At 35.6% G+C, this 21,944-nt stretch overlaps 1 protein-coding gene across 1 annotated transcript in view; it reads left to right on the top strand.

Annotated features, from left to right (window-relative positions):
- Positions 1-21,944, top strand: part of LOC133082969 (gamma-taxilin-like) — a 60,656-nt gene that overhangs the window by 27,824 nt on the left and 10,888 nt on the right. The window contains exon 7 of the mRNA XM_061179640.1: positions 21,040-21,210. Within this exon, the coding sequence (XP_061035623.1) occupies positions 21,040-21,210 (171 nt within the window). The remainder of the gene's footprint in view (positions 1-21,039; positions 21,211-21,944) is intronic.

Below are 21,944 nucleotides of genomic sequence, written 5' to 3'. Positions count from 1 at the left end.
CTGACAGGTCCTGGAACACACTCAACAACTGGGAGATATTAAAAATAAAATGAGCTGCTTGGACAAGCAATCACCAACGTTTGAGAGACAAGCAAGAGCTGCAAGGTTGAAGGATAAGATTCATCTCTTAAATGAGGCCACTCCTCCAAGACTGGGAGAGGTGGCTATTTCATGGAGTGTATAAAAGCAAACACAGAAAGTCAAGCAAGATGAGGAAGAGGGGGAATATGCTGTACGTGGAACAATAAAATAAAACCTTGGAGAAAAACATAATGAAATGGAGATAGATAATTTACGTGATAAAGGATTCAAAGTAATAATCATAAAGATGCCCACTGAGCTAGGAGAAGAATGCATGAACACAGTGAGAAGTTCAACAAAGACAGAAAATATAGGAAAGTACCAAATTGAAGTCACAGAGCTAAAAAATTGAAAAACACTGAAAAATACACTAGCGGGGTTCAATAGCCTAGAAGAAGTAGAAGAAAGGATCATTGAACTCAAAGCAAAGGCAGTGGAATTCACCCAAGCAGAGCAGCAAAAGGAGAAAAAAATTTAAAAAGTGAAGGCAGCTTTAGGAATGTGTGAGACAACATCAGGTGGACTGATACGCATATTATAGGGGACCAGAAGGAGAAAAGAGAGAGAAACAGGCAGAACATTTATTTGAAAAAGAATGAAAAGTTTCTTAATGTGAGGAAGGAAGCACATCCAGCTCCAAGTTCCAAATAAGATGTACTCAGAGGAACCCACAGCAAGACACAGTATAATTAAAATGTCAAAAGTTAAAGACAGAGACTTAGGGCAGCAAGAGAAAAAGCAACTTGTTACACATAAGGCAATACTCAGAAGATTATCATTAGATGTTTCAGCACAAGCTTTGCCACCCAGAAAGGAGTTGCACAATATTATCAAAGTGCTTAAAGAAAAAAAGAATATGCAGTAAAGTTACCATTCAGAAGTAAAGGAGAGAGAATTTTCCATACAAGCAATTCTAAAGGAGGTCATTACCACTAAACCAATCTTATAAGAAATGTTAAAGGGACTTCTTTAAGCTGAAAAGAAAGGGCACTAATTAACAGGAACATATATGAAAATATAAGCCACTGGTAAAGGTAATTATATAGGAAAGACAGTGGATTAATCTTATAAAGCTAGTATGAAGGTTAAAAGACAAAAGTAGTAAAAATTAATGTAACAATAATAGTTGGTATTAGGGGATACACAAGATAAAAGATGTAAAACATGACATCAAAAACAAAAAGTGTGTGTGGGAAAATAAAAATTTAGAGCTTTAGAATGCTTTCAAACTTAAGTTGTTATCAACTTAAAATGCAGTGTTATAATTTGTTACATGTAAACCTCATGGTAAGTACAAAGCAACACCCTGTGGTAGATAACACAAAAAATAATGACAAAGGAATCTAAGCATACCATTTGCAAACTGCAAAGGAGGAGAGCAAGAAACAAGAAAGGAATGCTGGAATGAGAAAACGATTTAAAAAATTGAAATGGCAATAAGTACAAATGGACTAAATTCTCCATTCAGAAGTAGCAGAGTGACTGAATGGCTAAAAAAAATAACAACATATTTATACACAGCCTACAAGAGGCTCACTTCAGGTATCAGGACAGGCACAGACTAAGAGTGAAAGGGGGGACAAAGATATTCCATAGAAATGGAAACCAGAAGAAAGCTGTGGCAGGTATACATATATATATCAGACAAAATAGAGTTTATGAACAAAGACTGTAATAAGAGACAAGGGGATTACATAATGATAAAGGGGTCAATCCAGTAAGAGGATATAACATGTAAACATTTATGCACCCAGCATAGAACCATCTATATAGATGAAACAAATATTAACAGTCCTAATGGGAGAAATAGACATCAATACAATAATAGTAGGGGATTCTGATACTCCACTTACATCAACCATATAGATCATCCGGACAGAAAATCAGTAAGAAAACGTCAGCCTTAAAGAACATGTGAGATCACATAGATTTATTAGATACATACAGACCATTCCATCAAAAAAAGAAAAAAAAATCCAGCAGAATCACATTTTTCTGAAGTGCACATGGAACATTCTGGAGAAGAAATGTTTTAGGCCACAAAACAATTCTTAATAAAGGAAGATTTCAGTGTATTGAGCATCAGATATAAAAGTAGAGCTCAATTGTGAAACAAAACTGGGAAGTTTACAAATGTGTCAGATCAAACAACATGTAGTGAACCAACCATGGGTCAATGAGGAAATCAAAAGAGAAATTTAGAGAAAAACAACCTCGAGAAAATGAGAATACAACATAACATTTATGGAATGCAGCAAAAGCAGTTGTAAGAGGTAGGTCCCTGGTGATAAAATGCCTAACTCTATAAACAGTCTAACTTTACACACCAAGAATATAGAAACAGAAGAATAAATGAAGCCCAAAGTTACTATAGGGAAAGAAATAACAAAGATCGGGGTGGAAATAAATTAACAAAGACTCAAAAGACAATAGAAGAGATGAATGAAATTAAGAGGCTTTTTTTCTTTTAAAAGATAAATTGATGAACGTTTAGCTAGACTCGTCAAGAAAAGGACAGGGCTTAAATAAAATCAGAAATAAAAGAGATGTTATAACTGACACCACAGAAATATGAAAGATTGTAAGAGTGTACTGTCAACTGAAAACAAAAATGCACAACCTAAAAGTTGAGAATTATGTTTTATTTGGCAGACTTTCTGAGTACTGTAGCTTGGGAGACACCCTCTCAGATAGCTCTGGGGGACTGCTCCAGAGAGGTAAGGGAGGAGCCAGGATATATAGGAGTTTTTGCAACAAAAACAGGTAGTTGGAACATCAGAAGCTTACTGTTATTTAAAGAAAACTAGACATCTCAAGTGAATGAATTTAGCACTTTTCTCTGTATGGGAAGATGCAGGAGTCTGGGCTGACGGAAATCATTTCTTTGATACACACCTTAGCTATGTAGGGTCACTATCCTGTTGTCTCCTATCTTGAGTCCCCTCAGGGTGCACAGCTGGGGGCAGTTGGATTGTTTGATGGCTTGATGGCTGCAGCATCCTTTGTTTAGTGCAATGGCTGGCGGCATTCTTAGTCCACACTACTATAAACAGTTATATACTAGCAGATTGTAGAAGAAATGGATAAATTCCTAGAAACGTACCAGCAAGCAGGACTGGATCATGAGGAAATAGAAAACTGAACATACCAATAACTAGTAAAAAGATTGAATCAATAATCAAAGATCTCCCAGGAAACAAAAGTCCAGGACCAAACAGCTTCATTGGTCAGTTCTACCAAATGAAGATTTAATACCTCTTTTTCAAACTCTTCAAAAAGTTGTAAAGGATGGAACACTTCTTAACTATTTTTATGATGCCAGCATTACCTTGTTACCAAACCTGACAGGGATACCACAAGAAAAAATTACACTTCAGTATCCATGATGAATATAGATACAAAAATCTTTAACAAAATATTAGCAAACTGAATCTAACAATACATGAAAAGAATAATACACTATGGTCAAGTGGGATTTATTCCAGGGGTAAATGGGTGATTCAGCCTCTCATATCAATCAGTGATACACTTCATTAACAAAACGAAGGATAAAAATCATAACATCCCCTCAGTAGATGGAGACAAATCATGTGACAAAATTCAACATCTGTTTATGATGAAAACTCTCAAAGTGAATGTAGGGAAAATGTACCTCATAAAAAAAAGTCAGTGTATGAAAATTCTGCAACTAACATACCGAAAGATGATGTATTGAAAGCTTTTCCTCTAAGACAGGAAGAAGACAAGGATGCTCATTCTCATCACTTCTATTCAACACAGTATCACAAGTCCTAGCCAGAGCTATTGGGCAAGAAAGAGAAGTAAAAACTGTCACTATTTGTAAGTGGCATTATATGATACTGTACAGAATCCCCTAAAGACCCTACCAAAAAAACTCTTAGAACTAATGGACAAATTCAGTAAGGTTCCTAGATACAAAACCAATTTACAAAAATGAGCTGGATTTCTTCTCAGCAAGAGCTATTAAGAAAAGAGTTCCACTCTAAAATTGTATCAAAAAGAATAAAATACCTAGGAATAAATTTAATCTAGGAAGTGAAAAACCTGTACACTGGAAACTATAAGATATTGATGAAGGAAACTGAAGAAGACACACCTAAATGGAAATAAATAAATTTCATGCTCATGGATTGGAAGAATTAATACTACTGAAATGTCCATACTGCCCACAGCAGTCTACAGATTCATTAAAATTGGTATGAAAATACAATGGCATTTTTTTACAGAAATAGAACAAACAACCAAAGTTTTTTTTATGTAACCACAAAAGACCCTGAATAATCAAAGCAAACTTACAAAAGAAAAACAAGCTGGAGGCATCTTGCTCCCTGATTTCAAACTATATTACAAAGCTATAGTAATCAGTGTGTTAGTGTCATAAAAACAGACACATAGATCAGTGAAACTGAACAGAGAGTTCAAACTCATGCATACATGGCTAAATTATTTTATAAGAAAAGAGCCAAGAATATACAATGGGAGAAGGACAGTCTCTTGCATGGATTGTCTTGAGAAACCTGGACAACCACATGTAAAAGAAAAAAAGGGGACTTCTGTCTTAGACCATACACAAAAATTAACCCAGAATAGATTAAAGAATCCATTGAATGTAAGACCTGAAACCATAAAAGTTCTAAAAGAAAACATGGGTGGTAAGCTCCTTAACATTGGTCTTCCCAGTAATTTTTTGGATTTGATGCCACAGCAAAGGCAGCAAGAACAAAAATAAGTAGGACTATGTCCAACTAGACAGTTTCTGCATAGCAAAGGAAATCATGAAAAAATTGTAACTTACTGAATGGGAGAAAATATTTGTAAATCATATATTTGTTAAGGGGTTAATATGCAGGATATATAAAGATAGATAAAAATATATGTAAATATATGTACATAAAACTCAATAGCAAAGACCAAGCAATTCAGTTAAAAATGGGATAGAAGATTTCAATAGACCTTTTTTTTTTTTTTTTTACTCAGAAAAGACAAAGAGATGGCCAACAGGTACATGAAAAGTTGCTCAACATCACAAATTATTAGGAAGTGCAAATCAAAACTATAATGATCTGTCATCTCATATCCTTAGTATGCCTATCAAGAAGATACAAGATAAGTGTTGATAAGGATGTGGGAAAAGGGGAATCCGTGTGCACTGTTGGTGGGAATGTAAATACATTATGGAGGTGTATCCAGAAATTAAAAATAGACTTGCCATATAATCCACCAGTTTCTCCTCTGGGTTTTTATCCAAAGAAAATGAAAACTCTAATTTGAAGTTAAGTATTCTTTGCAGCATCATTTATAATAGCCAAGGTTTGGGACAACCAAGGTGTCCATCAGTGGGTGTATGGATAAAAAAGATGTGGGAAATGTATATGCATATATCTGGGAAATATATATACAATATATATACATACAATGAAATATTATTCAGTCTTGATCACTAAAAAATAATTAAATCTGGTCGTTTGCTTGGACAGCATGGATGAACATTGAGGGCTTTATGCTAAGTGCAATAAGACATATATATAATCTCACTGATATGTGGCATTAAACAAACACACACAAGCTCATAGGTTCAGAGAACAAATTAGTGGTTGCCAGAGGTGGGGGTTGGGAGGTGAGCAAATGTGTGAAGGGGGTCAAAAGGTACAAACTTCCAGCTATAAAATAAGTCATGGGGATGTAAGGTGCTCCTTGATGGCTATAGTTAGTAATACTGTATTGCATATTTGGAAGTTGCCAAGAGACTAGATCTTAAAAGTCCTCCTCAAAAGAAAAAAAAAGCTTTGTAACGACATACGGTGATAAATGTTAACTATACTCATTGTGTTGATCCTTTTGCAGTGTATACAACTATCAAATCATTATTTTGTACACCTGAAACTAGTATTATGTCACCTCAATTTTAAAAATCAAAAATATAAGAAAAATTAAATGAACTAAATTGTTTGGGATAATAATGTACATAAGTACTTTTCAATTTTGAACCAAGGAATTCTTTAAGAAACCAGACACACTTATAACGGAAAATAATGGCAAAGTGTGGCTTTATTCAAATTAATCCTGTCTCGTTAAAGACACCTTAGAGAAATTTTCAGCAGATACCCAACAAAGGATTAGAATCATGAATATATGAATAGCATGTACAGAGTGGTAAGGAAAGGCAGATAACCCAATAGAAAAGGGACAGGAGACATGATGCATTTTATTGAAGAAGAGAAAAAAGTCTTAGTTTGTACATTTTTTAAGTGGGGGAGATACAGAAAAAGTATGGATATAGTGTATTGAAAGTCCTCAGTAATGCTTATTAAATGGAAAATATCTTTGCACTTCGTTGACTTTAATATTTTCTTATGTATTGATTAGTTGTGTTTCTGTGCATATTGATTATCTAGTTTCCTTTGCCCCTTTTCCCCTTGGCATGTTGCTGTGCATTTTTTACTACAGCGAAGAGAACATAATTTTACTTCGACTCAAAAGCCATGTTTCAAAAATCTCAATCTTCTCCGCCTACTTCCTGCCAAAATAGGACAAAAAGAACAGAGATAGGCCTTTGAGTTGCCACTTCTATTATCTTACAGTTTTATCAGTGCCTCTGCCTATGGGGCAGACATTTAAGTAGCAATGAGTCCCTTGTGGGACTCTAACCATCTTTGAGGCACCTTCTCTGTTGGAAACACTGGTTGTATGTCTAAGATGAGTTTAGATGTTGCAGAATACCTTCTGCATTTGCCTGGAATCTCTCCTGGACTACCGCAGTGTGGTGGAGCTCGCAGGTTATCTGGATTTGTTATTAACTCCTGCATAATCACAGCTGCAAGTGCCACTTGTCTTTGAGAAATAAATTCCTAGGCCTTGGTCTCCTAGTCTGTATACCAAACTGTAGCAGATTTGTAGGCTCTGACTTGCCCGTTGTTCTTCTGTAAGAAAGCCAGAATAAACCTTGCCTTCTGAGCACAGTGAAAGCCATAGTATCTAGGACTAGGGGGATTAGGGCTTGGAAGATGGAAGGTATCTGAAAAGGTCCTCCCCTGCCCCGCCTTTCTCCCAGGAAAAACAAAATAAAAACTTCATGGTCTTCTGAAATGGCAAACTGCAAAACTCATGGCCACTTCTGTGATCAGTACTTCAGCTTGTATTTATTGAAAGCTGGTTCTCCCCTTAAGACCTTACTCCATTTTGGTCTTTTCTTCCACATGTATCTCAGTGCTTGTAAGTGGACCCTTCCTGTTTCTATGTCCTCCGTTTTCTTAAGATTTAAGACAAATCTAGCTGTTCTGCTATTCTTCTTTTTGTTGCTGTCACTTACCACTTTCCTGATCGTTTCTCCCACACTGAAGGCTTTTGCACTGACCCACTGTGGTCCCAGTAATTATGCTGCTTCACTGTGAACAGTCCAGATGAAACTCTGGCCCTGGCCTTTTGTTTTCTTTTCTATTGTGGTAAAATATACATGACATAAAATTACTGTTTAAAAAATGTTTTTAATTGCTATTTAAGTTTTTCAGGAATTGTCTTCTTCACAGGAACTGCATTCTTTTACAGTCTTACAGTGCACAAGGGCTTCAGTTTCTCCACATTCTTGCCAACACTTGCTGGGTTCCCCCCATGCCCCTGAGGAATTTTTTGAATTGTGGTTAAATATCCATAACATTAAATTTATCACTTTAACCATTTTAAAGCATGCAGTTCAGTGGTATTAGAAACATTCACATTGTTGGGCAACCATTGACCACTGTCCTTTTCCAGAAATTTTCATCATCCTCAGCTGAAACTCTATAACTATTAAACAATAACTCCTTATTCTCCTCTCCCTCAGCCACTAATTGCCATCATTCTACTTCCTTTCTCTATGATTTTGACTAGTCTTGGTATCCCATTAAGTGGAATCATACAGTATTTGTCCCTTTGTGCCTTGTTTAGTTTACTTAGTGTAGTATCTTTAAGATTCATCCTTGTCCTAGCGTATATCAGAATTTCATTCCTTTCTATCTGAGTAATACTGCGTTGTATGTATATACCACATTTTGTGTGTGTGTGTGTGTGATTAGCGATAATCTTTATTTACTTATTTTTTCAATAGATCTTTATTGGACTATAATTGCTTCACAATACCGTGTTAGTGTGCACAACAAAGTGAATCAGCCATATGCATATACATGTCCCTATATCCCCTCCCTCTTGAGCCTCCTTCCCATCCTCCCTATCCCACCCCTCTGGGTCATTGAAAAGCACCGAGCCGATCTCCCTGTGCTATGCTGCTGCTTCCCACCAGCCAACTGTTTTACATTCAGTAGTGTATATATGTCGATGCTACTCTCACTTCGCCCTCCCACCCCATGTCATTAAGTCCATTCTCTATGTCTACCTTTTTATTCCTGTGCTGCAACTATGTTCATCAGTACCATTTTTTTTTTTTATATTCCATATATATACGTTAGTATATGGTATTTGTTTTTCTTTTTCTGACTTACTTCGCTCTGTATGACAGACTCTAGGTCCATCCACCTCACTATAGATAACTCCATTTCATTTCTTTTTATGGCTGAGTAATATTCCATTGTATATATGTACCACACCTTCTTCATCCATTCATCTGTCGATGGACATCTAGGTTGGTTCCATGTCCTGGCTATTGTAAATAGAGCTGCAGTGAACATTGTGGTGCATGTCTCTGTTTGAATTATGGTTTTCTCAGGGTATATGACCAGGAGTGGAATTGCTGGGTCATATGGTAGTTCTATTTTTAGTTTTTTAAGGAACCTCCATACTGTTTGTTTTCCATAGTGGTTGTATCAATTTACATTCCCACCAACAGTGTAGGAGGGTTCCCTTTTCACCACACCCTTTCTAGCATTTATTGTTTCTAGATTTTTTGATAATGGCCATTCTGACTGGCATGAGGTGATACCTCATTGTAGTTTTGATTTGCATTTCTCTAATGATTAGTGATGTTGAGCATCTTTTCATGTGCTTCTTGGCCATCTGTATGTCTTCCTTGATGAAATGTCTATTTAGGCATATTTTGTTTGTATCACATTTATCCTTTGATGGACATTTGGATTGTTTGTCTTTTGGTTGCTTTGAATAGTGCTGCTTTGAACATGGGTATACAAACATTTGTTCAAGTACTCTGTTTTAATTCTTTTGTGTGTATTCTGAACAGAAGTGGAATTGCTGGATTATATGATAATGCTGTGTTTACTATGGTGACTGCATGCCACTAGCAATGCACAAGGATTAAAATTTCGCCACATCCTAGCCAACACTTGTTCTCTGTTTTTCTGGTAATAGTCACCCTAATGGGTATATGATTATCTCCTTGTGATTTTGTTTGCATTTCCCTAATGATTAGTGACGTTGTGTATTTTTGATGTATTGGCCATGAGTATGTCTTCTTTAGGGAAATGTCTGTTCAAGTCCTTAGCCCATTAAAAAAATTTTTTTTTGTTCTTGAGTTTTAGGAGCTTTTTATATATTGTGAATATTAATATTATATCACCTATATGATTTACAGATATTTCCTGCTTTTCTGAGGGTTGCCTTTTCACTAATTTGATGGTATCCTTTGATGACATTTTGATAAAGTCAGATTTGTTAGTTTTTTTCTTTTGTTGCCTTTGCTTTTGGTGTCAGACTCAGGAATCATTGTCAAATCCAGTGTTAACAATGTTTTTTCCCCTAAGTTTTCTTCTAAGAGTTTTATAGTTTTGGGACTCATATTTAAGTCATTGATCCATTTTGATTTAATTATTGTATTAGTGTTAGGTAAGGGTCAAATTCTTTTTTGAGTGTTGATGTTCAGTTTCTTCAGCATCTTTGGTTGAGAGATAGTCCTTTCCCCATTGAGTGGTCATGGCACCCTTGTGACAGTTATTTGACCACATATTTGAAAATTTATTTCCATGTTTACTCCATTCCCTTGTTTGTCTTTAGGCCAGTACAACATTATTTGATCACTCTAACTTTGTAGTAAGTTTTAAAATGAGCAAGTTTGAGACCTTCACCTTTGTTCTTTTTCATTATTATTTGGCTGTTCTGGATCCCTTGAGATTCCTTAGGATTTGAGGAGGAATTTTTCTACTTTTGCAAAAGACATCATTGGTATTTTGATAGGATTCCATTGAATCTCTAGATCACTTTGGGTAGTTTTGGGATCTTAACGATATTCTGATTGGTATAGCTACCTCTACACCTCTTTTGGTTTTGTTTACATGGAATATCTTTTTATGTCATATACTCAACCTGTTTATGTTTTAGATATAAAATGAACCTCATAGATAGTATATAGTTCAGTTGTGTTTATATATGTTTATTTATATTTTTCATTGAGATGTACAGCATAATGATTAGATATGTATATATGTATCAATATATAATGCAAAATGATCACCACAATAAGTCTAGTTAGCATCCATCAACATACATAGTTACACGTTTTTTTTTTCCTATGATGAGAACTTTAGATCTACTGCCTTAGCAACTATCCAGTATAAAATACAATATTATTAACTATAGTCACCTGCAGTCACTTATCTTAAAACTGGAAGTTTGTACCTTTTGACCGTCTTCCCCAATTATGGCTCCCTGACTCACCTGCCAACCACCTATCTGTTATCTGTATCTGAGTTCTTGTTTTAAAGATGCCACATATGAGTGAGATCACGTGGTATTTGTTTTTCTCTGTCTGATTTATGTCACTTAGCATAATGCCCTCAAGTTCCATTATGTTGTCACAAATGCCAGCATTTCTTTCCATTTTTGTAGGTGGATAATATGCCATTGTCTGTGTGTGTCTATATCATCTTCTAGCTGTCTATATCATATATATATGTATATCATGTAAGTGTATGTGTGTATATCATTGTAAAATTTGATTCATTCATCCTTGGACATTTAGGTTTTTTCTATGCCTTGGCTATCCAGTTATGTGTTAGTATTTTTGGTTCCTCAAGAAAAATTTTCCCAAGTAGAATTTCTGGATCATGTGGTAGTTTTATTTTTAAATTTTTGAGGAACCTCCATACTGTTTTCCATAGTGGCTGCACCAATTTACATTCCTACCAACAGTACACAAGGGTTCCCTTTTCTCCACATCCTCTCCAATACTTGTTATTCTTGTCTTCTTGTTAATAACCATTCAGCCAGGTGTGAGGTTATATCTCATTGTGGTTTTTGTTGGTATTTCCCTGAAGATTAGTGACTTTGAGGATTTTCATGTACCTGTTGGTTAGCTGAATGTCTTTTTTGTTTGTTTGTGCTATTGAATTGTTGAATTTAGATATTAACCCCTTATCAGATATATAATTGCAAATACTTTCTCCCATTCAGTAAGCTGAATTTTCATTTTGTTGATGGTTACCTGTGCAGCTAGTTTTTGTATAAGATGTAAGATAGGAGTCCTCTTTCATTCTTTTGCATGTGGCTGTTCAGTGTTCTCAACACCATTTATTAAAGAGACTCCCCTTTCCCCAGTGTATATTCTTGCCCCCTTTTTCATAGGTTAATTGATCATAGGTGTGAGGATCTATTTCTGGGCTGTCTATTCTGTTTCATTGATCTGTGTGTCTGTCTTTATGACAATACCAAACTGCATTGGTTACTATAACTTTGTAATATAGCCTGTGATGCCTTCAGCTTTGTTCTTTCTCAAGATTGCTTTGGCTATTCTGAGTCTTTTCTTCTATACATATTTTAAGATTGTTCTAGTTCTGTGAAAAATGCCATTGGAATTTTGATAGAGATTGCATTGAATCTGTAGATTGCTTTGGGTAGTATGGACATTTGAAACAATATTAATTCTTCCAGTCCATGTGCATGGAATATATTTCCATTTGTTTACGTCTTCAGTTTCTTTTATCAGTGTCTCATAGGTTTCACTGCAGGTCTTTCACCTCCTTGGTTAAGTTTATTCGTAGGTATTTTATCTTTTGGATCAATTTGTAAATGGGATTGCTTTCTCATTTCTCTGTTAGTTTGTTAGTAGTATATAGACATGAAGCTGATTTTTGTATATCAAGTTTGTATTCTGCAAGTTTACTGAATTTATATATCATTGGCAAATATTGACAGTTTTTCTTTTTCTTTTTCCAATTTCAATATGTTTTATTTTTTTTCCTAATTGCTGTAGCTGGGACTGCCATTACCATGTTGATTGAAAGTGGTGAGAGTGGGCATCTTTGTGTTGTTCGTGATCTTACAGGAAAAGCTTTAAGCTTTTCACCACTGAGGGACATTTTAGCTGTGGGCTTGTCATATATTGTCTTTATTGTAATGACATACTTTCCCTGTAATACCCACTTGTTAGGAAGGTTTTTTTTTTTTTTTTTGATTACAAAAGGATGTTAATTTTTGTCAGATGCTTTTTTTTTGCCTATTGACATGATGCTATGATTTTTATACTTCATTTGGTTAAGGTGATATATCACATTGATTGATTTGCAGATACTAAATTATCCTTGCATCTCTGAAATACATTCCACTTGATCAATAGTGTAAGATTCTTTTAATATTGTTGAATTCAATTTGCCCATATTTTATTGAGTTTTGTATCTATGTTCAATAGAGATATTGGCCTGTTATTTTCTCATAATATCCTGTCTGGTTTTGGTATTAGAGTAATGCAGGCCTCATGAAATGAGTTTAAAAGTGTTCCCTCTTCTGATTTTGGAAGAGATTGAGAACGATTGGTATTTATTCCTCAGATGTTTGGTAGAATTCATCAGTGAAGCCATATGGTCCTGGATTTTTGTTTGTTGGGTGTTCTTTCATTACTAATTCAATCTCCTTACTTGTAATTGATCTGTTCAGATTTTGTTTCTTTGTGAATCTCTTTTTAGGTTGAATGCTCCTGTGAATTTATCCATTTATTCTAGATTGTTCATTATTGGTGTATAATTATTCACAGTAGTCTCATGATCCTTTGTATTTCTGTGGCATTAGTTGTAATGTCTGCTCTTTCATTTCCAATTTTATTTATATGAGTTCTGGTTTTTTCTTCATGAGTTAGGCTAAAGGTTTGTCAATTTTCTTTTATCTTTTTTTAAAAAAACAACTCTTAGTTTTATTGAAATTTTCTGTTGTCTTTTTGTCTCCTCATACTTCAATTCTGATCTTTGTTATTTCCTTCTTTTTCTTACCTTTTGGCTTTATTTTCTTCTAGTTCTTTTAGGTACAAAGTTAGGTTGTTCATTTAAGATTTTTCTTGTGTCTTGCTGTAGGCATTTATCACTGTGAACATCCATCTTGGAAATGCTTTTGCTGCATTTGATAATTTTTGGAGTGTTATTCCATTTTCATTTGTTCCAAGATATTTTTTATTTCTCTGTTGATTTCTTCATTGACCCTTTGGTTGTTCAGTACATGTTGTCCAGTTTTCACATGTTGGAGAATTTTCTAGTTTGTTTTTATAATTGATTTTTAGCTTCATAACATACTGTTTGTAAAAGATGCTTCATACAGTATCAGTTTTCTTAAATTTACTAGGACTTGTTTTACACTACATCATATAATCTCTTCTGGAGAATGTTCCAAGTGCACTTGAAAAATGTGTATTCTGCAGCTTTTGGTTGGAATGTTTGGTATATCTTTTAAGGCTTTTTCATCTGACGTTTTGTTTAAGTCCAGTGTTTCCTTATTGATTTTCTTCCTGGATGATCTGTCTGTTTATGAAAAATGAGGTATTAAAATTTCATGCTATTATTTTATTCCTATCTATTTACCTCTTTAAGTCCCTCAATATTTGCTTTTTATACTTAGTTGGGTGCATAAGTATTGTATATACTATATTTTCTTATTGGAATGACTGCTTAATCATTATATGGTAACCCTCTTGTCACTTACCACAGTTTGCTTTAAAGTCTGTTTTGTCTCATATAAGTATAGCTGCCCCAGCTTTCTTTTGGTTTCCATTTTCATGGAAATCTTTTTCTGTCTCTTCATATTCAGTCTATGTGTCCTTAAAGGTGAAATTAGTCTCTTGTGGGCATGAAGTAGTTGGGTCTTTTTTTTTTTTTTTTAATCCATTTAGCCACTCTTCCTCTTTTGATTACAGGTAATTTAGTTTGTTTACAGTTAAAGTAATTATTGATAGATAGTACTTGTACCAGTTTGTGAAATGTTTTCTGACTGTTTTGTAATTACCCTGTTCCCTACTTATTTTTTTGCTTTGTTTCTGTGTGATTTGATGATTTTCTGTATGGTGTGTGTTTTATCTTTTGTGGATCTATAGGTGTTTGCTTTAAGATCACCCTAAGGCTTAAATGAAACTAATTATATTGTAACAGTATTCTATATTGATAACAATCTAAATTTGAACTCATTTTAAAACTGTACATTTCAGCTTTCCCTCACATTTTGTTTTCGGATGTCAAAATTTACATCTTTTATCTTATGTATTCATAACAAATTACTGTAGTTGTAGTTATTTTTGGTACTTCTTTTTTACTGTTATACTAGCTGTGTAAGTGGTTAATTCACCAATTTTACATTAGTTTTTTTGAATTTTACTGTAGATTTACCTTTAACTGTGAGATTTGTACTTTCATATATTCTCCTATTACTAATTAGTACCCTTGCATTTCAGCTTAAAGAAGTCCCTTTAACATTTCTTTAAAGGTCAGTCTAGTGGTGATAAACTCCTTTAGCTTTTGCCTGTCTGGAAAATTCTTTGTCTCTCCTTCAGTTCTGAAGGACAACTTTGCTGGTTAAATATTCCTGGTAGCTAGTTTTTTTCTTTCAGTACTTTGACTATATCGTGTCTCTCGCTTCTTGCCTACAAAGTTTCTGCTAAAAACCTGTTGATAATTTTATGGAATTTCCCTTTTACATAAGAAGTTGTTTTCCTCTTGTAGGTTCTTGATTCTCTCTTCATATTTAACTTTCAGCTTTTTAATTATATCGTGTCTTGGTGTGGGTCTTTGGGTCCCTCTTATTTATAACTCCCTGGGCTTCCTGGATTTGGATATCTTGTTTCCTTCCACAGGTTTAGGAAGTTTCCTGCTTTATTTCTTTAAGAGCCTTTTTGACCCTTTCTTTCTTCTTCTGGACCCCTATAATGTGAATGTTGGTGTGCTTGATGTTGTCCCAGAAGTCCCGTAATCTGTCTTTACTTGGTTTTATTCTTTTTCTTTTTGCTGCTATGATGGGATGAGTTCCAGTGCCCTGTATTTGAGTTCACTGGCCCTTTTCCTGCCTCATCTAATCTGCTGCTGATCTTTCTGTTATATTTTTGCAGTTTAGTCATTGTGTTCTTTGGCTATGTGATTCTTTTTGGTACTTTCTTGTATTTTCTGTCTCTGTTGAAATGCTCACTTCATTCATCTGTTCTTGAAAGCTCAGAGAGCAGCATCTTTAGTGTCGTTATTTTAAACTTTTTATCAGGTAAATTAATTATCTCTATCTCAGTAAGATATTTATCTAAAGTTTTATCTTTTTCTTCTATTTGGAATTATTTCCTCTGTTTATTTTCTTTGACTCTTTGTGTTGGTTTCTGTGCATTAGATAAATCAACTACTTTGCCCTGTTTTGGAAGGGTGACCTCATATAGGAGATGTCAACCAAAAAATGCACCACCTAAAAGTTGAGATTTATATTTTATTTGGTGGACAAAAGTGAGGACTATAGCCTGGGACGCAGCCTCTTGGATAGCTCTAAGAGACTGCTCCAAAGAGGTAAGGGAGCAGAGAGGATATATAGGAGTTTTTGCAACAAAGACCAGGTAGTGGGAATATCAAAAGAAAGTTAATTAGGGAAAATCAGATATCTCAAGTTAAAGAAACATTCCCATTTACTATTGCAACACAAGGAATAAAATATCTAGGAATAAACCTACCTAAGGAGGTAAAAGACCTGTACTCACAAAACTATAAGACACTGGTGAAAGAAATCAAAGAAAACACAAACAGATGGAGAGATATGCTATGTTCTTGGATTGGAAGAATCAAGATTGTGAAAATGACTGTACTACCCAAAGCAATCTACAGATTCAGTGCAATCCCTTTCAAACTACCAATGGCATTTTTCACAGAACTAGAACAAAAAAGTTCACAATTTGTATGGCAACACAAAAGACTTCAAATAGCAAAATCAAACTTGAGAAAGAAAAACAGCTGGAGGAATCAGGCTCCCTGACTTCAGACGATATTACAAAGCTACAGTAATCAAGGCAGTATGGTACTGTCAGAAGAACAGAAATATACATCCATGGTACAGGATAGAAAGCCCAGAGATAAACCCATATACCTATGGTCACCTAATCTATGACAAAGGAGACCAGAATATACAATGGAGAAAAGACAGCCTCTTCAATAAGTGATGCTGGGAAAACTGGACAGCTACATGTAGAAGAATGAAATTAGAACACTCCCTAACACCGTACACAAAAATAAACTCAAAATGGATTAAAGACCTAAATGTAAGACAGGACACTATAAAACTCTTAGAGGAAAACATAGGAAAAACACTCTTTGACATAAACCACAGCAAGATCTTTATTGCCCACCTCCTGAAGTAATGAAAATAAAAACAAAAATAAACAAATGGGACCTAATTAAACTTCAAAGCTTTTGCAGAGCAAAGGAAGTAATAAGACGAAAAGAGAACCCTCAGAATGGGAGAAAATACTTGCAAACGAAGCAACGTACAAAGGATTAATCTCCAAAATATACAAACAGCTCATGGAGTTCAATATCAAAAAAAACAAACAACCCAATCAAAAAAGTGGATGGAAGACCTAAATAGATGTTTCTCCAAAGAAGACATACAGATGGCCAGGAGGCACAAGAAAAGATGCGCAACATCACTAATTATTAGAGAAATGCAAATCAAAACTACAATGAGGTATCACATCAGTCAGAATGGCCATCCTCAAAAATTCTACAAACAGTAAATGCTGGAGAGGGTGTGGAGAAAGGGAATCCTCTTTCACTGTTGGTGGGAATGTAAGTTGGTACAGCCACTATGGAGGACAGTATGGAGGTTCTTTAAAAAACTAACAATAGAGCTACCGTATGACCCAGCAATCCCACTCCTAGGCATATATATGGAGAAAACCATAATTTGAAAGGATGCATGCACCCTGATGTTCACTGCAGCACAATTTACAATAGCCAGGACATGGAAGTAACCTAAATGTCCATCAACAGAGGAATGGATAAAGAAGATGGGCACATATATAAATGGAGTATTAGCCATGAAAAGGAATGGAATTGGGTCATTTGTAGGGACGTGGATGGACCTAGAGTCTGTCATACAGAGTGAAGTAAGTTGGAAAGAGAAAAACAAATACGGTATATTATCGCATGTATGTGGAATCTAGAAAAATGGTACAGATGAATCTATTTCTAGGGCAGGAATAGAGACACAGACGTTGAGAACGGACATGTGGACCCAGAGGGGGGAGGGGAAGGGGAGGTTGGGACAAATCGGGAGAATAGGATTGACATATATACACTACCATGTGTAAAACAGATAGCTAGTGGGAACCTGCTGTATAGCGCAGGGAACTCAGCTGGGTGCTCTATGATGACATAGATGGGTGGGATGGGTGGGGGTGAAGGGAGGTCCAAGAGGCAGGAGATATAGATATACATATAGCTGATTCACTTCATTGTATAGCAGACATTAACACAACATTGTAAAGCAATTATACTCTAATTTTTTAAAAAAACATGTTTATACAAAAAAAAAAAGCTGCTGAGTTCTGGCCTCTAAGATTCATGCTGAGAACTTTGCTGATCATCTTAATGAGGATCCTTTGTATGTGATGAGTTGTTTTTCCTCTTGTTGCTTTCAAGATCTGTTGTTGGCATTGGACAGTTTTATTACTATCTGTCTCAGTGTGAGTGTGGTGACTTTATCATTCTTAGAGTTTGGTGGGCTTGTGTATTCATATCTTGGAATCAGATTTGGGAAATTTTTGGTCATTAGTTTTCAAGTAACCTTTCTGCCCCTTTCTCTCTTTTCTCTTCTTGGTCTCCCACAATGGATGTGTTGGTCCACTTGATGGTGTCCCACAGGTACCTTAGCTCCTAGATCGTTTCCTCAGTCTATTTTATTTCTATTTCCTCTGAGTTGATAATTTCTGTTATTCTACAAGTTCACTGATTCTTTCTTCTCCCTGCTCAAATCAGATTTTTAATCCCTCTAGTGAATTTCTTGTTTTCAATTACTGTACTCATCACTCCAGATTTTTTTCTTTTGGCTCCTTTCTGTGGTTTCTGTCTCCTTATTGATTTTTCCATTTTACTTATACATTGTTTCCTGACTTTGCATCTTTCTTTAACTCTAGGCATTTTAACTACTGTTATTTTAAAGTCTCTGATAATTCTACCATCTGGTGTTTCTCTAGGACAATTTGGTTGATTGGTCTTTTTCCTTTGAATGGGCCATGCTTTATTTTGTTGTATGTCTTATGATTTTTTTGTAGTTTGTTAAAAACTGGACATTTGAGTCTTACGGTGTGGTAGTTCTGGATATGAGATTCTCTCCCTTTACCAAGGTTTGTTGTTTTGTTTAATTTTGTTTTGTTATTGCTGTAGAGTGTCTCTTTGTTAGAGATCAGCCTGTGATGCAAATCTAAGATCTTCTCACGTCATCTTTGATCCTAGACTTGCATGGTGACTTTCTAAATTTCCCCAGATGGGGTTGGTTTTGCATGTTCTAGTGCTTAAATGTCTGGCTCTTCAAAGGGGATAAAAAAGGATAAATGAAGGGGAAAATAATAAAATTGATCCTGTTTCCTTCAGTCTCCTACATGCTTCTTCACATGGAGGTATTTGCAACAGTGGTGGCCCACCTCTGTGTCTACCCTTTTATGATCAGGTGTATTTATAAATCCAGAGTCAGAACACAGAACCCTGACATTTGGAGGACTGAGTCTTTATTGCCTACCCTGGCTCATGTAAGCCACTCCAGGAATTTTAGTATGGCCGCCTGCCATGGGGCTGTGGAGTGGAAGAATAAGTGCTGCTACACTGCTTTTGGTTTAAATGAACCGAAATTAATTACAATTTACTGACCAAGTATTTCTCTGGAAATTGCAAGCCTTTGAATAGACCTCAGAGTTCCAAAATAATTATATCAGTTTCTGTCAGTGCAGTTGTTGTCTAGATGTGGAAACAGATTCCTGACTCTGTCCACTGTGCCATCTTCCCTGATGTCACTTCAGCTTCTTGTTCCTGACTACCTCATCATTGTGCCCTCCCTGGCTGTCCTCTGCTCCAGAGGTGAAAAGTCAAAAGATACTCTATTCAGACTGTAACCATTGGTGCAGCATACCTGTTGAAGTATTCCCAATGCAGTTGTTTTCTGTAACTGCTGTAGCCACCTCTACATTCTCTGCTTTCTCTTTGCCCATACCACCTTCTATCTTTATGTCTGTTTTTTTCCCTTAGGTTTCATACTCATAATAATCAGTATTTCTCTTTGGAAATACTCCTTATCCCCTTTGTTCATTCCACCTGCCTGGTGTAATGCCAACTCTGGGTATCCAAAAATATAACTAGGCAGATGAAAATGCAACTGGATCTTCATCGCTGAAGATCATTTTAATACCTGTTTCTCACTATAGTATTATAAAAGTGCAACAGTGAGATACCTTTTTTGTTAAATATTAATCCTCAAATTCTCTCTACCTCTCTGCAGTGTATTTCTGTAGAGAAACCATCACTCTGTCAATGTCTCCACATCAAATAAATTAAATGCAGGGACTTCCCTGGTGGTGCAGTGGTTAAGAATCCACCTGCCAATGCAGGGGACATGATTCAATCCCTGGTCTGGGAAGATCCCACATGCTGCGGAGCAACTAAGCCCAAGCGCCACAACTACTGAGGCTGTGCTCTAGAGCCCGTGAGCCACAACTACCGAAGCCCACGCGCCTAGAGCTGGTGCTCTGCAGCAAAGAGAAGCCACTGCAATGAGAAGCCTGTGCACCGCAAAGAAGAATAGCCCCCGTTTGCTGCAACTAGAGAAAGCCCACGCACAGCAACAAAGACCCAATGCAACCAATAAATAAACAAACAAATAACCAAACAAACAGATTAATTGCATTTGTGCCTTTGAGTGCATTTGAGTCTTCTGGACTCTCATTCAGTTTTTTAAATCATTAATGTTTATTATTTCAACGTCAGTACCTAATCAATTCAGTGTAATATATCAGCTTCTGAGGTGCAATACCAGTATTTTTTAAAATTATTGTTACCATTTAAGAGTATAATTACAATAGGCACAATAGGGATTATACTAATCCTCTGGTATGTGAGAACTTTGGATGGGGAAAGAAAGAGGTTTAGTTACAGATAATTTGTATAGAACCTATGGAACCTATTTAACCTACACTTAAATTAGTGTGCTCTGCTCATAGACCATAGTAAGATACAAAACAAGATTATTTTTTCCCTGCAGGAATTTCAATAAAGCTGTTTTTAATAGCTGTAAATATTTTACCTGTAAGGAGACTTGATAGGTCTGTTGGATATGTTACTTTTTTTTTTTTTTCTTTTTTTTGTTTTGGATATGTTACTTTTGCACTTGGAGTATTTGGGTGAACGTTTATTCTTTTTGAAAGCTTTATTGAAATGTCTGTTAGCGTAAAACAAGAATTTGCTCTAACTCTAAAATTGCCTTCTTTACTCACAAAGACTCCTGATTGCTGCTTACCCTTTTCAACAAAGTGTCTTTCACAATTTTCTTTTAGAAAAATAAAACTAGATGGTGTTGATTCATAAGAAGTGTTCTTAAGAGATTTATTTTTTAATAAAATAATAGACATTGAAATTGGTTTTCTTCCTGCATTAAATGATTTGTGTACTTTCTTATGACATCTGAGTAAAAGAGTAGGAGAAAAAGTTCCATGACTATAATTGCTATTTTTCCAATTTTAATTCAAAAGTTTTTACTATACTTTCTAAACCTAAAGAAAGTGCTTATTACTTTTAGCTGGAGGAGTTCAGGAACGTTCAGAAGCAAGTGAAGATTCTGCGGAAGAAGCAAGCCCAGATCGTGAAAGAGAAAGTTCAGTTGCAGAGTGAACACAGCAAGGCTATCTTGGCAAGAAGCAAACTAGAGTCTCTTTGCAGGGAACTTCAACGTCACAATAAGACATTAAAGGTTAGTTGGTTTCTTTTCCTGTTTTACAGGAGGCACTTAGGCTGATTTTATAATTACCATGTATGTATTTGAAGTAAATCCTTGTGTCATTTGCTTTAGTGGGACTTAGTTACATTAATGGGTGCTGGTTGATAAATCCTGGGTACAATTGCTCTGGTAGATTAGGTTCCTGAGCAGACCAGTCTGTGGGGTCGTCAGAGACAAACTACCTTGCTTTTTATTTTGCTTGGGCTAATGCTGTGTGTGATGTCATTATAAATCAAAGACTTTTTATATCCAACATTTGGTTTCAGATTCAAGGAAGAGCTCCTTACTTCATACTTGATCACAGGGAAGCTAGAATGTATTGATGTTTATGTCAATAACCCTCCTGCTTAGGAAGTTTAAGGTTACCACATAGTCTTCTGACCATTAATGTAGTTGATTACCATGTTCTCCCTGGATAAGGAATGAAATGGCTTGGCTGAAATGAAGAAACTTATAGACTTGAGTCGAAATGAGTTTAAAGGAAAAGCACGTGGCAGAGTTCTCCTATGGATGCTAATTGGATAGTTTGCTTTCTACTCTGTGCATCTTCAACTATTTAGTTGCTAAATACTTAGACTAGTAGTCATACCTGAGCTGATATAAAGGAAGTAGTAAAGGAAGTGAAGGAAGAGGGAACAGGTATCAAAATTTGTATTAGTAGGGGAAGAAGGACAAAGAGTAGACTCTAGAAAGAATCTGCCTCCTAT

Source organism: Eubalaena glacialis, unplaced genomic scaffold (genome assembly GCF_028564815.1).
Source record: "Eubalaena glacialis isolate mEubGla1 unplaced genomic scaffold, mEubGla1.1.hap2.+ XY H_2, whole genome shotgun sequence".
In the NCBI taxonomy this organism is placed as follows: domain Eukaryota; kingdom Metazoa; phylum Chordata; class Mammalia; order Artiodactyla; family Balaenidae; genus Eubalaena; species Eubalaena glacialis.
This window is presented reverse-complemented; position numbering and strand designations above follow the sequence as displayed.